The 15,604-nt window shown below is 42.3% G+C and overlaps 2 protein-coding genes across 2 annotated transcripts; both read right to left on the bottom strand.

Moving 5' to 3' along the window:
* Nucleotides 1–6,497: 6,497 nt before the first annotated feature.
* Nucleotides 6,498–8,377, bottom strand: LOC139758109 (pupal cuticle protein Edg-84A-like). The gene is made up of 4 exons (XM_071679203.1): nucleotides 8,318–8,377; nucleotides 7,750–7,821; nucleotides 7,497–7,634; nucleotides 6,498–7,387 (listed from the first exon to the last, which is right to left on the bottom strand). Exons 1-4 carry the CDS (start codon nucleotides 8,327–8,329, stop codon nucleotides 7,238–7,240), a joined length of 372 nt encoding a protein of 123 aa, XP_071535304.1. The 5' UTR covers nucleotides 8,330–8,377; the 3' UTR covers nucleotides 6,498–7,237.
* Nucleotides 8,378–12,014: 3,637 nt separating this feature from the next.
* On the bottom strand, nucleotides 12,015–13,272 carry LOC139758110 (cuticle protein 7-like). Its single transcript, XM_071679204.1, has 4 exons — nucleotides 13,222–13,272; nucleotides 12,737–12,808; nucleotides 12,485–12,622; nucleotides 12,015–12,372 (listed from the first exon to the last, which is right to left on the bottom strand). Exons 1-4 carry the CDS (start codon nucleotides 13,231–13,233, stop codon nucleotides 12,223–12,225), a joined length of 372 nt encoding a protein of 123 aa, XP_071535305.1. The 5' UTR covers nucleotides 13,234–13,272; the 3' UTR covers nucleotides 12,015–12,222.
* Nucleotides 13,273–15,604: the final 2,332 nt, after the last annotated feature.

Below are 15,604 nucleotides of genomic sequence, written 5' to 3'. Positions count from 1 at the left end.
TTTTTCCTAGATAATTACTCGCTGTTACTCCTTATGGCCGTCGGCCATGCAGTCTTGAAAAATCCTCGCGACTTGATTTAAGTGCAACCTTAAAAGTTACACGAAGCGGGCTTCGGCTCGCGCTACCGTAACCGCTTTAGAAGTGTTCCTGATTACTTAGGGCCATTGAAATGCATTGAGGTTGCAGCGTTCTCTTTGATTAACGCCATGAAAACCCCCGCCGTAGTATTTCGTGGGATTTTCCCCCCTTGGCTGACGTCGCGATATGGAACGAATGAGAACGCCTCAACATTTAGCGTCCCGCTTCTGAGGGCAGTCAAAATGTCGGGTATTGTCGTGATACTCGTCGGGAGCGGCTGCGAACTTGTACAGTGGGTCGAGACGATCTCACTTCGCTGGCATCCTTGTATCGAGCCTGTGAAATGTCAGGTGCTGGCTCGTCGAATCACTGCCACCGGTGACACATCTTGACACCGGTGAGATTCAAGGTGTTCACACTACACCGATCATGGGCTATTGCACCCCGTGTGATGTCGAAGCTTTTGTTTTCACATGATGACAACATCCAGTGGGTATCAAGACTTTTGATGGTGTGGATAGTGCGAAGAAAGTAGTACGTTGATTGTTGCAGCAGATACGAATTCTAGAAGATACGAACTCTTAGAATGGCTCTACTCGCGATCGTTGTACGTAGCAGAGAGAGAGAGAGAGAGAGAGAGAGAGAGAGAGAGAGAGAGAGAGAGAGAGAGAGAGAGAATGTTGGCTAGATTAAGAAGCATTGCAAGAATTGATTGAGCCGAGGAATGAGTCTTAGATGACTTACGATGTTTTACACATTTGATACCACATGTGTCGTTATATCCTAGTATGCCAGCCGTCCTGTCCCTTTGTAGGTTTCAGTACCATAACATCGGCTTTTGTTCTAGATTGTAATCTTTCATCTTCTTTCACAATCGGTTATCAGAGGCATTAGATGCTCTCTTTTTTTTTTTTTTAGTATATATAACATTTGTCACATATTTCATCAAAGGAAACACTAAATGGGTGAGATAAAAATCATTCACTACGTAAGCCATGTTGACCCTCCATTATTCATTGAACTTTAAGAGGTTTGAAAGTTTATTCCGAATGTTTGTTTCCCGTCATTTTCCTCCACGTACTGAAGTAAGATCGGCTGGGCAGTGATTTCCTCAGGATTTTCCAGTCTCTTTCCTCAAACATTGTGGTGACATTTCCCAGCTTCCAGTCCCTCCCCTTTGATAATGGTGTGTGTGTGTGTTGACTGTTCTGAAAGCGGAAATGTTTTATGTCTCGTGACTTGCTCCCTCTACACCTCTTCTGGGCCAGCTGACCTCTTGGAGTTTATAACCTTTTCAGTATAATGCATGATATCCGGCTTGATCTCTTTTGACATCAACTTTTTCTGCTCTCGGGGGAAAAAGTTACACGGTTCTTGCATTCACGGGCGACGTCTTTGCTCGGTGATGATGATGCTCTGGGTTTCTCATGATATATATATATATATATTATGGTTAGAAAGTATTGTAAGGTCTTATGCGCTTCATAAGCCTACGTCGTGACCAACAGACGACCCGAAGAAGGCAAAGTGAAATTGAAATTGATTCGTAAGCATTGGTTTTCCGCTCAGTGTTGAGGTCTCATCATTATGTTTATGAAATATACAAGAAAGAAAGATTGTGTCTGTAGTGCTTATTTTATCCATAGGTTACTCTAGTATTGTTAATACTGATGAACCTTAATGATATTCAGTCGGGGATGTTGAACGGATCTAAAGACGTAGGGGTCGGCCAGAATCATGCTGGGCATCACCATTTGCCACGAACACCTGCGCTGCTCATGTGCAGAGATATGGGTGTTGCAATCATATAATCATCACGTAAGGATTATTGTAGCCTCTGTGTAAGGATATTCTGATGGGACGTCTTGCAGACATTAACCTTGGTGTAAAATAGTAATCATAAGCCATAGAAAAAAATGCAAAGGATTTCCTTCCTCTAGCTTCTGTTATAGATGTAAGTGTATGTCCGTCTCTAGAGTGTACGTGACTACCTCAGCCCTGTCGTGTCAGAAGCGGAATTTCTGTACCGATAGTTGACTAGGCTCTCCACCTTGCAGGTGGACAGGAGTTTATAGGTAGCGCTCCACAGTGCTTGAAGGATGTGTGTCTTTCCCTCCACCGGGGGTATTGACTGTATGGTGTACGTACTCTCCCGCGTGGTATCGCCTGTCACCCCTTTTGACCAAACCCAGAGCGTAGCTGTCACCTTTCATCGTCTTGACCCCATGTAGAGTGTTCACTGCCCCGTCATCGTCTGACCACACGTAGAGTCACCACCAGCTATCACTTGTCTGACCACGTTTAGCGACTCTGGTAACACCTGTTACCGTGTGACCACATCACGACACACACACACACACACACACACACACACACACACACACACACACACACGACATGCGCATGCTGCACCGAACAGACTTGTGACTAACCCAGTGTCACTCTAAAATTCTAGATTATGAATGTTTTGTTACATAGAGAGAGAGAGAGAGAGAGAGAGAGAGAGAGAGAGAGAGAGAGAGAGAGAGAGAGAGAGAGAGAGAGAGAGAGAGAGAGAGAGAGCGTGTGTGTGTGTAAAGGTTTTGTATAATGTTTGTAAGCGTTGATTCAGAAACCGCAGTTGAAATTTATTTCGTGCGAGTGACATGGACAAACCTCACCATTACCTCACATATACACAGTGTGATACGGCCGCCCCGCGCGCTGGACTGGGCGTCCTTGATCGTTTCATCGACACCCTCCCACCTAACCCATCTGTGGTGTGTGGCGCGCGCCGGGGGTTGTGGAGGGAACACGATTTTCGTACATGCTTGAAGATTCTTACGTGCATTTTATGCATATATATATATATATATATATATATATATATATATATATATATATATATATATATATATATATATATATCTTTCATACTGGGCCTTTGAGGGAATATCCTCACCTGGCCCCCTTCTCTGTTCCTTCTTTTGGAAGAATAAGATATATATATATATATATATATATATATATATATATATATATATATATATATATATATATATATATATATATACAGAGGATAAGTAGAAAGTTCAAATGTACAGTACGTGCATTGTGCTTCCGTTTTAACGAACTTGTATTCCAGCTTCGGTGATGTGTAAAATTGGTAATGGAATTATTCTGTGTTGCACGTGATTTTTCAGCACGTTCTGGCCGCCACTTTCACTTGATAGCGTTCAGTCCGAGCTGACTTCCTCCTCGTCAGTCCCGAGAATATGCTGTTAATGCTACCCATGTCCAGTGATCCCAGCTGATGTGACGCACCCGTAATGTTTTTAGAAACTGCAGATCATTTTTGGATAATGGACGCTTCATTGTGTTGAGAGATACATTCCTTTCCAGCTATGTCAAAGTTTTCTTTTTTTTTTTTTTCATCCACAGCTTTTATTTCGGCTGTGTTTGCGTCGCCTGCTTTGTCCGTCCGTCCGTCCGTCCGTCCGTCCGTTGCCGGGAGTCGCACTTTAAAATATGTGCGTCATAACCCTTTGGTCTAATGTTGTAGCGTAGATTCCATGCTCATGAATCATAGACAGTTGTTTCACAGCGTTTGTCGATTCGAACGGCATTGCGACCCACGACCGTAGTTAGAATTTGGCATCAGTTGCGACCATCATGATAAGGTCTGGTCCGGGACTTGAACGTAACTTTGGCTGTGGAACTTGATGCCACCTAATCTGATCTCACGTAGTTGCTGTCCTGCAGGCGACGTGATCGTTCTGGTGTAGTGTCTTCGTTGATAGAACCAGGCGGATGAATGATGCCGGAGAGCCGTGACCTCCGGATGACACAGGCGTTAGGATGGTCTTAACACTTGAGGTCTTGCGCCCGTGTATCGCGCTATGTCGCCGTGGTCGGCGTTGCGCCAGCCTGTGAGCGTTGCCGGTGATCCAGCGTGTGTGATCTTCCTTGAGATCACCTCTCACAGCGCTGAAAGAGACAGATCGTTTATTTTTATTTTTATTTTTTTTACTATTTACCAGACGTGATGGAGAAGTGAGTGGGCTTATCTGTGTGTTGCAGGTGGTCGGTTTTATACGCTCCACACGTGAGCGGCCTCCAGGCGTCTTGCTATTTTATACTTCTTGATCCAAGGTCGCTCGGAGACCTGACCAGGTCTTACTCAAGAATATAGGTTACAAGAGAGAGAGAGAGAGAGAGAGAGAGAGAGAGAGAGAGAGAGAGAGAGAGAGAGAGAGATTCATGTATTCATTTTTTCCCCCCTGACTTGCCCTTGCCTTTTCACCTCTGTGATAACCCATTACAATCGCCTGATCTGTCCTGGCCTGAAGACTGATGCCCCACATGCAGGGAGGGACGGGTCGTCCTGAACCCTCCGAGACGAAGGTGAGTGTTAGCACGACACATGATGGAACGAGTTCCACCCCTGACTGCCAGCCTCACTCCTCCTCCTCCTCATCCTCCTCCCACCACCTGCCCGCTGCCAGCCTCACTCCTCCTCCTCCTCCCACCACCTGCCCACTGGGAGTCTTGCACCAAACACTTGTGTTAAGAGCAAGTGCCCGGGTCAGACTTCACTCCCGTCACCCTGCCCTGTGTAGCAGAGACACTCCTCCTCTCTTTACTCTCTTATCTTATCTTCATTTTCCAGGTAGATGGGAGAGCTATCCTCTCTTAAGAGATTTTAAGTCTTGTTTGTGCTTTTCCCTTGGCAACGTGAAGCCTTGCTGAAAATCGAACGCATGTTATTTCTCATGAGTAATGAATAGCCTTGTCTCCTGTAATTTTCAAGGAAGAACTCATCGTGTGTGCTAGTGACTCAAGTGTGATTTGCGTGTATGCACCTTACGGTCTTTTAAGCCAAATCAATGTGATATTAGATTCTGTGTACGACTTGCCCATATTGAATCCCTTCATTGTCTTGCCAGACAGGTAATTTAAATTTGCCGATGGCGAAGATTTTAATGGACGCATCCTAACTGAATATTTAGTCAACTGGTATAATTTACGCCAGGTTTAAGAGCGGCGTCGGTTAAAGTGTAGATACACAGGAGGGGAATATTTTTGTGGTCGGGTTGTGGTGCTGAAGCGGTGGTCTTTCTGAGGCTTGGACATGGTCGTCATCTGGCAGACTTGCATATTGCCATCCTTGCGTTTTAAAGGTTTGATCCGTCGATCAGTTTTCCGATGGTCAAGTGATTTATGACGCGACTGATTGATCCCCTTATTTTGTATGTTGTCTATTTGATAATGGTTTACCTTATTGAAGGATGTGTCTCACACTTGCTTGAGTTAGGGGTCGCGTACGGCCACAACATCCAAGATTTTTCCGTTCGTGTTCGTGAGTCAGTGTACCGTAGTGTCTGTGTGTGTGAACGTTATTTGCCTTGCATGGTTGTTACCCTCCCTGGTTGCTACAGTGCAGCAGAGTCTATGGGGTAAGTCCTGATATTTTCAAGTCTCTGTATCTGTAATACCATTTTGTTTTACATGCGCACGCAGTTTTTTTTTTTTTTCCATGCTTGGTAAGAAGATCTTTCCTCTGTTCCCTTTGGGCTCGTATGGTTTGTATCGGTTACCAGAGGATGAGGAAGGCAGGGAAATTGGCCTTTGGTCACGTAGATTGAAGGCGTGTTATTTGTCATGGTGCGGGTGTGAATGCTCACGTTATTCACACTATGATCGGAAGATGTATGAATTATTATGAAGCTCTCTTGTTGTTTGTAATGCTCTGTTCTCTTCGTCATACTGGACCTCAATTGAGGATGCGTGCGAGTTAAGAAGAAGGCCGATTTGATCCAACTCCATTGACGTGGAATCGTAGCACAAGATAACAGAAATCCGTGTAACTTCCCTTGCAAGGTAGACATTTTCCATCGTAGTTCGAAATGAACTGTGTCATCTGTGAAGCTGTATTACCACGTGATGTTCCCCCCCCCCCCTTCCTCCCCTTTTAGTAACCGACGTGGCGCGGATAGAAACATGCCCTAGTCATGACCATCTCGGATAGAAGGACAGGCGAAGAAGAAAGTGATTTTTAGCTCGTTGGTTGCGTGTAGACCTGACTCGTAAGGTAGGAAGGTTATAGGAGAAGGGAAAGAAAAAAGAAAAGAGAATCCAAAGCTTCGTTGTTCAAAAAGAGGAGGAAGATATAACGGTCAGTCGAGCACCTTTTTTTTTTTTACTTCATAATCTCTATATACAGAGGAGTTATGCCAGGCAGAGTCGCGGTGTGTCGTACGTTGAGGCTGCCTGCACTGCGCAAACGGTGGGTGTGTATCGTGACTCAGTGTTCCATACAACGTTAGTGCTGTAGCAGAGACTCACCTCCACCTCAGAAGAGAGACTGGTGTCTTCAGGGTGATTATGGCCCCGCAGCGTAGGTGGTGATGGGCGCTTTGGTATACTGGAGTTGGATGAGGAAATACTTGGGTGTACAAGGATTTACTCTGATGCCTTATTTTTGATTCTTTGGGAGTCCTTCGTGGCTCATAACTGTGCACCGTTTTCATAGACTGTAAACGCGTAAGAACATCGTAAGAAGGTTAGAGGCATAGGATATGCGTACAGTAAGATTTAACGTGTCTGTCTTGATATTTTTATTGGGTTACGTTTCACGATAAGTTATAATTTTTCGTAGCTGTTGTGCTGGTGGTGATGATATTTCGTAGAAGTTTTACCGTAACGTTGATGTGCGGGACAGGGGCGTTTCAGGAGTTCGGGTCTCAAAATACGGAGAATTCTCTCTTATCTTTTCGTCCAGCAGACGTTCATATTGCATGTTGCGGTCTGGCACGACCGTACACGTGAGTACTCCGTAGGTATTTCTGGGTATCAAAACGCGAGGTCGTGACGTACGACTTGAACATTTATGGAGCTCATGGTGGATCGGGAATGCTGAAGGGTCTTACTCCGAAGGGCTAAATGAAATAGACTTTATTAGTCCATATGAGGTAATACGATTAGCTATTATGAAATTTTAAGCCGTCTGAATTTGCCTTGCATTGTTTGGGTAGAAAGGGAATTGGACGTTTATATATATTTTGGGGAGTTGTTGGTAATCGTTTAATTTTTTTTTCCACATTTACTGAACAAAAATGGTCAGTTCAGGTTGGTGTCTCAGCGAAGATATATGTCCGGGGAAGACGATGATGACCTCCCTTAGTGTCCGTAGCCGTGTCCATGTCCGTAGCCGTGACCGTGGGTATTGAAGAAGGTGGCGGGTGGACCGTAGTGCTTAGGGTGTTTGGCCTTGCCGTAGTACCTGACCTTGGCCACGTAGCCCTTGTAGTGGTCAGCCGTGTAGTCCACCTGCGGTAGGAGGAGAAATGTTGGTTTGGGTAAGAAATTGGAGAGTTTTATCAGGGTGGTTACAGACCTCACGTATGACTTCATGAAATGGAGAACGTTAACGTCGTACCACTTGTCTACGACCATCTGGAAGGTTGACGGTGTAGGAGCCGTACACGTTCTTGCCGTCCGACTTCTCGTGCTGGCCGTATTTAGCGCCCTTGTAGTGGTCGTACACGCTGTAGTCGTAGTAGTAGGGCAGAGGCTCCTGCAAGGGGGAGGGAAAGAAATATGCACATGAGTCACGACGAGGAACTTTAACGGTGTATAAGCCACGTCAAGTGCAACTATCTTACGTTCCCTCCCGACCAAACACAACGTACCGAGGCGTAGACTGGTTGGTAGCCGCCCGGGTCTGCCAGAGCCGCGCCCACCACCACCAGGACAAGGCACACCTGGGGAGATGATGCCTGATGAGTCACGGTGATTGGAGAATGAAGGGGAGATATGACTTAGTGTATTGATGAATGAAACATATCCAGTGGCCGTAAAATAGTAAAAATAGTTAGAAAATAGTAAATAGTAAAAATAGTTGGTAAAACTAGTTAGGATTCGTGGTAGTGCTGAATGAACCAAGGTTTTCTTTGAAATGGATGCAACATGACCTGTTCTGGAGAGATGTAAACATGAGATAAGATACGGATTAGCTTTACTGTCGTTAGGTTTTGGTGGTCATACGTTCTAACAAGATGTTTTATTTGATGATTTTTTTTTTTTTTTTTTTTTTTTTTAGTGGTTGAAGTTGACGAAGGCTAATTGCTGCAGTTTTTGAGAACGTTATGGTGTCTTTTTGATATAGATAAATTGATTCGTAAATTCCACATTTCAGTGCAGTGAGGTGTTTCACGAAGCTGCGACGATCCACTTATAAAATCCCAGTGAAAGACACACCGTCTGTATCATGGCTGTGTGAGTGTGCGAGGATGTTACGCTGGAGCCGCGGGTCGAGTGACTGACTGATTGGCCGAGCCCCCTGGCCTTAAATACCTGCTGGTGTTGACGCTCCCTGCTGACCCTGGTGCACCCCCCCCCCCAGCCTCCTCCTCATCACACACACACAAACACACACACACACACACACACACACACACACACACACACACACACACTTTTGCTTCCCCGCCCCATCCCAATCTTCATGTAATTGATAATCACCACTGAAAGGATTTCGAACGATTTTTTTTTTTCCTTTTCAAGTTCATAACACATTTAGAAATTCGATGCATATATGCATGTAAGTTGCAATTATACGTAGTAAGGCGATTCTTAAAGTCTTCAGGGTTTATTCATCATAGTTACCCCTGGAAAGAATATGCAGCGGTTGAATTTTCTTTTTCTTTCTTCTCTTAAACGCTCTATTTTCAAATGTGTGTGTGTGTGTGTGTGTGTGTGTGCAGGAGTCCGTCAGCCGTGTTCAGAGATCAGTAATGAGACGAGGGTCGAGGTGTGTGTGTGTGTGATGAAGCGCCTCAGTAGAGAGAGTGGGATGTAGACGCCGCGTTGGTGAAAATCGTGTCATGAAACTTCGCTGATCTTTTATCAGTTCGGCTCACTCGAAACATACATGCGACTAACTCTCTCTCTCTCTCTCTCTCTCTCTCTCTCTCTCTCTCTCTCTCTCTCTCTCTCTCTCTCTCTCTCTCATTGAAAATCTTGATTGGAGACTAGATGTCTGTGTAATGTATACGGCGCGAAGCGTAAATGCATTGATAGGACCTTTTGATATGAGCTCTTCGTGGTGCTTGCATCACCAGTGACAAGCTGGGTGTGCAACCCTCTGTGTTTTGGTTTGTTCGTCTGTGTGTGTGTGTGTGTGTGTGTGTGTGTGTGTGTCTTATACATGAACATTGCCGACATGTAGCCAATAATAGAAGAGGGAGTTTCCATCCCTAATTTTCTAAAATTTATATAATGAAGGAAAGGAAAATAAAAGAAAATCTTTGTCATTTATAAAGTGCGTTTCATTCTGTACCTGTTGTATTATGTCATACTGCAACGTCAGCCTCCTTTGATGTGGTATCTCGTAAAGTATTAGACGTGTGGCCTTTTTTTTTCTTTTCCCGAGTTTATTTATCACACACACACACACACACACACACACACACATATCTATATATATGTATATGGACAATCACATGTTTACCAAATGGCGTCCTAGCTTCGTCTCTTCGATGTGTATCAACTGCCTGTTATATTTCTCTCTTGTGTCTCCCCGATGATGTGATTATTACACGAAAGTACACTAGGGAATTTTTCGTGTTTCATTTTCCCCGTGGACTCGTAGGAATATATATATATATATATATATATATATATATATATATATATATATATATATATATATATATATATATCATATTATATCACTTCATGGTAAGTGATAGTTATAGAGTGGATACAGTACACTGAGTGTCATAGAAATCCCATTGAGTATATATATTTTTTTTATCATCCATTTTATGTAATATCAGTTTTATTTTGGAGAGTTCTGTTTACAGCATCGCTCACCGTTCGTGTAAGATGTAAATATATGTATATTTGCATCGGCTCTTTGATATTACGTCTCACAACATCACTTGGTGTATAACCTTGATAATCTCTACGGGTTTGTAATGATACAAGTCGACTGCCTCCTACTCCTCCACTCGATGTGGAACTGTAAGTTATATAACATCACTTTCTCAAGACATGTTTTCTCGTATCTACACGCGTCACGTACCCTAACATTTTATCATTGTTCATTTTTCTCCCCCCCGCCGCCGCTTTCTTGCCCTGTATTTTTGTCGTTGGTTTTCTCATTGTATCGAGTGTCTTGGGCCGTAACAAATGGACGCAGTGTCAGCAGGTGTGGCACAAAGAATGATCCAAGATGCCTGCTTTATCTGTCATGGTTCTAGATAGAGTATGAACTTGATAGATAGAGTATGCACTGGATTCACCCAAAGGTCAAGAGGTCACAGACGTGCGCGTGGTCTTTTGAATATATATATATATATATATATATATATATATATATATATATATATATATATATATATATATATATTATATATATATATATATATATATATATATATATATATATATATATTATATATATATATATATATATATATATATATATATATATATATATATATATATATATATATATATATATATATATATATATATATTTATCATTACCACAGGTCCAGTTTCAGTGACAAAGAGCTCTTGTTATCCAGGCCTCCTTTCTGACAACTTCTGCAGCTCAACGCTGCGCTTTTTCCGGGAGCAGGAAAATATAGACTCCTATGAAGTGAGTGGGTCTTTGACAAGATTATTGACCCAAAGATACAGCCTCATATGTATACCGAGGTGTCCAGGATTCGAACCCATGCGGGCCTTGCAGATGTTTAGAAAACTGTTACGATATATACCGTATGAGAAGTCATGCTTGTCGACTGATGGTTTTTTACTATTTCTCGTTTAGTATCAGTGACAGGCATGTATGATCATGTGTGCTTTGACAGTTCTCAGTACGATTGAGAAACCAGACGGCCAAAAGACAGTAAGCCATTTCCCTGCTGCCAAATAATTACTCACAACTCATGCGCATAACTGTAATTATGACTATATGAAAAATGATGCTTTCCACCGTTGCGATGTGTCATACGTAAAGTCACATATTGTTCACCACACTTGACAGCGGGACTGCGTTTGCTAGTCATTGGTAGTGCACCGGGAGAGAAATCTACCACACCTGCTGAGGGAAGACGTGGTGTCTTATATGGTGATCATGGCATGCTGTGTGGGGGAGGTTATTCGAGCTTAGGTGTGTCTTAATAGAGCAGGGGGCACTTGAGGTCAGATGTCCACGATCAGTGTCTATGGTACATCAGCAGGACGTGTTCAGCAAACAGCGCCTTTTCTTAATTCTGCTGTGGAACTTTATGACCGACAGATGCACCTTTTTCAGAAGTACGTTTAAGATTGCGCGTGAGTGTATATTGGAAGCAGATTGCAGTCAAGAACGTTTTAAACGCGTATGAATATTTGGAGTGTATAGATAAAAACGTTACATATTCATAGGAATATTGGAAGCAGCACACAGTTATGTACGTTTTAAACGCGAATGAATATTGGAAGGAGCGTAGTTAAGTATGTTTTGAACACGTACGAATATTGGAAGGCGTATACAGTGAAGGACGTTGTAAAAGAAAGCGTTATATATTTTAGTTAGACCGAAGATTAGAGATAAGAAGTTGAAAACAGCGGACAGAGTGTCTTAGTTACATTTCATTATTTTCAGTTGTAACTTCTTTGTGTTTTGTTGTTTTCATTATAAGCTGAAAGGTTGTTTTCTAAGTTTTGTCCAGAGAAATCTACTTTTTTCACGTAATTCCTCTTTATTCAAAACCTTCGCTCTCTCAGTTTTCGAGGCCTTGCCACCTGTATCACATGAAGCTATCGTGTGTCTGAAGTTACGCACGTAATATGTTAGTAATTGTAACCTTTTTTTTCGGGGCAGAAGATCTGTGAAAATGACATTGATCATACTTACCATATATTGGAAAGGAAGGTTCGAAAATTTCAGTCTCTTAGAGTTTTATTTTGATTATATTGATCACGTACCTTGTGTTGCCTCTTCATGGGTGCCAAGGTGTGCGTAGGTAGGTATGGGAAGCAGACATTATTTGTGTAACGTAAAGGCCGAAGATAAGAGATAAGAAGTGGGCGAGATAAGAAATTGGTTATCGTTTTTCTTCCATATTTACCGAAAATAGGTTTGTCAGTTTAGATGAAGAAAGTTCTCAGTGTCCGTAGCCGCCGCCGTATCCGTGACCGTGACCGTGATTTTGGAAGAAGGTGGCGGCGGGTCCGTAGTGCTTGGGGTGGTGAGCCTTGCCGTAGTAGCTGACCTTGGCTACGTAGCCCTTGTAGTGGTCAGCCCAGTAATCCACCTGCGGAAGGAGAGGTAAATTTGTAAGGTATTAACATTAGGTTTCATGGTGGATGTGAGATGTGCCATATAAACAACGTTATGATAGTGTAAACATGGAGAAGTTGACCTACCCTTTGTCTGCGACCGTCAGGGAGGTCGAGCCAGTAGGAGCCGTACACGTTTTTACCGTCAGAGTTCTCATGCTGGCCGAAGTTGGTGGCCTTGTAGTGGTCGCTCACTCCGTAGTCGTACTTGTAGGGCAGAGGCTCCTGCAGGAAAAGTATAATAAAACTTGGAACTGTGTTGTATCAAAATGTTATGAAAGTACATTTATTGCTTGCAACACACACACACACACACACACACACACACACGTAACGTACCGATTTGTAGACTGGTTGGTAGTCACCCGGGTCTGCCAGAGCCGCGCCCACCACCACCAGGACAAGGCACACCTGGGGAGATGATGCCTGATGAGTCACGGTGATGGATAGTAAGGGGAGGACTGATTTAGTGTAGTGATGAATGAAGGGAGATAGGGAACAAGCAAGTGCCTAGTAAGGGTAGTTATAATTCGTATTAGGTCGTGCTGAATGAAGGTTATTTTGGTCTAAATCAGTCATGAACTGTTCCTGGTAAATCTAAACATGAAATTAGGTTGATGATTTTTGATGATCATGGGTTTGTGAAATATAGATTTGTTAATGAGTGAGGATGTTTCCTGTATTCGTATGAAATTAAACGATGGAACTTGAATAATGAAAGAGTTTAATCTCATCAAGTTTCTGTTCTGTGAATGTATTTTCTTCCGTTGAAACAGTAAGCAGTGCAGTCATTAACGAGGACAGTGAGAGAGACGCACACCCACCTTGTACATCATGTCTGTGTCACTGTGCAGGGATGCTACGCTGGAGCTACGAGCCTGGTGACTGACTAGAGTGGCCGAGCCACCTGGCTTTATATACCTGCTGGCGTTTAGGCTCTCTGTTGACCCTTTCGCTCCCCAACCCACCCAACATTCATATATATATATATATATATATATATATATATATATATATATATATATATATAATGAGCTTGCGTATGGTCTATTCATTTGAGGAAGTAAATTCATGTATCAGTGAAATGCATGATTATGCATTTACATTCACATTATGCCGTGATGTGTACAATACGTTGTTTTTGGGTGGGATATGGATATTGATTCCTCGTTTTGTGCTCGATGTCCTCATTGCTTAGCACAGAAAACTGCTGATATTTTGACATTAAGCATGGGGGAGAATATTAAGAAAGCATTCGCGTTTCCTGTGGAAGTTTTAGAAGAGTTATGAGTATCTAATTGACACAGGCTGGGTGACCATTCATGAACGTGACCTGTGGACATAACTAACATAAGGTTATGGTCAGTAATGATCTCGTATGAATATATTATTAGTTTTCGCCTAGTATTGTTGGAGTGATATCCAGTCATTGATTTTTGGGTCCGATGGCCCGGATGCATTGAAACAGATGACTCATATGAATGAGTATCTGTTCTCACTGACAGTTTTATATATAAGAAATATATTGAAAGAATAAGGTCCAGTTTTATCAATTTTTTTTTAAATTGATATTGAAAGAATACTGTCCTTGGATTGACGACTGTGAGTTTTTAATGTAGGTGACCTAAGTGGGCAGTATGATATGGCGGAGACTTTGCCCAGCAGTGAACGACAGCACAAAGTACCTATTAAATGATATGAATAACTAATGAGCGGCTTTATTTGTCCCGTATGATTTTTCTTTATTGAAATATGTTTTGTTTAAGACTATTACACACACACACACACACACACACACCCTCTGCTGAAGCGGAAACGTAGATATATTCTTATGTCTAGAATGCGTCGTGTGCCGGGTACAACATGACTTCGTTACTGATTTTCATATTTCTGCCTCATTTCGGATTTGTTGGCATGCAGCAGCGGGTTTTTGTTGTCAGATTTGATCGTTCTTACAGACAGTGAAGGCTGTTGAAATTGTCGGTCACGTGTGAACGACTCTCACTATGATAATACACGAATCTTGCGCTGAAGTCACGTTCGTGTTAGATATGAATGAAATTGATGGTCTTATTTCGTTCGCAGGTCGCTCACGAACAAGCTGCAGTTTTGTAGATTACACTGTTAGAGTCCATTAGCGTAGTTAAATGAACGAATTTCGTAATAATGCAGTTATGGTTCGTACGCTCTTAACGTGCTCTGTGTTACCCAATTCGGTGTGTTGTTTACGTATGTTGAACAAGTCTTTCGAATGAATATGAAAGATCCTTGACCTTAAATGACGTTCAAGAGACTTTCAGACGACTGATAACGGTGTGAAATGATAACATTTTGAGCTGTAATATGTCTTTGAGCAGTAAGATATCTTGTGATATAGAGGGTGTATAGACCTTACGCAGGCAACGTTGGTTGTCAAAAATCATCATTAAGTGGTGGGTAGGACTTGAAATCCCACGCATTTCTGCGGACAGTAAACTGGAGGTTTGTGATAAACAGATACTGGATGGGTATGGACGTTATTTTGCGCTCATCCCCTTATTAACATCCCGGTTTGTTGTAACAGCATCTTTTCACTCATTAGAATGGACCTGGGACTGATCTGGGGGATAACAAAACGTATTTGAATCAGTTCAGTTCGTGTTTTGATGCAAGTTTGTGAGGTTTTCTTGATTATAGTCAGTGATTCTGTAAACGTATTTTTTATGAAACTTGGATGAGGAAGAGGCGGGCGTCTGTACCTGACAAACTATTTTTAGCATGTTTGGATAGTTTTTGCTGTAAGCCCCCGAATAAAGTTAATACAGGGATTTGAGGGAAAAAAGTGTTTCTAGTTTTGAACCAAAGTATTTTCAAAGTTATGCAGACCTTAAATGCGTTGCAAAGAAACTGTCAAGTGATATAATGTTAATTTTGATAACTATTTTTTTTTCTTTACATAAAATTGCAAGAACTGTATCAAAAGCGTCTGATGCATCTTTAAAGATGGCTTCAGGATCATGGCCAGTGTTAAGAATTTAAGAGATACTTTTGTATTTTAACTCGTCGTTGATAAGTCATGAAATCATGAGTAATATCATGGTACTATTGGGAAAGAAAGTTATGTAAGTACGGATTCTACCTTCCTCTGCATTATCAGCTGTAATGTTGTTTTCCCTTCCTTTCAACCTACACCTTGTTCCATCTTGGTGGGCAAGATGCATGTCGAAC

This window comes from Panulirus ornatus, chromosome 29, assembly GCF_036320965.1.
Source record: "Panulirus ornatus isolate Po-2019 chromosome 29, ASM3632096v1, whole genome shotgun sequence".
Taxonomy (NCBI): Eukaryota; Metazoa; Arthropoda; class Malacostraca; order Decapoda; family Palinuridae; genus Panulirus; species Panulirus ornatus.
This window is presented reverse-complemented; position numbering and strand designations above follow the sequence as displayed.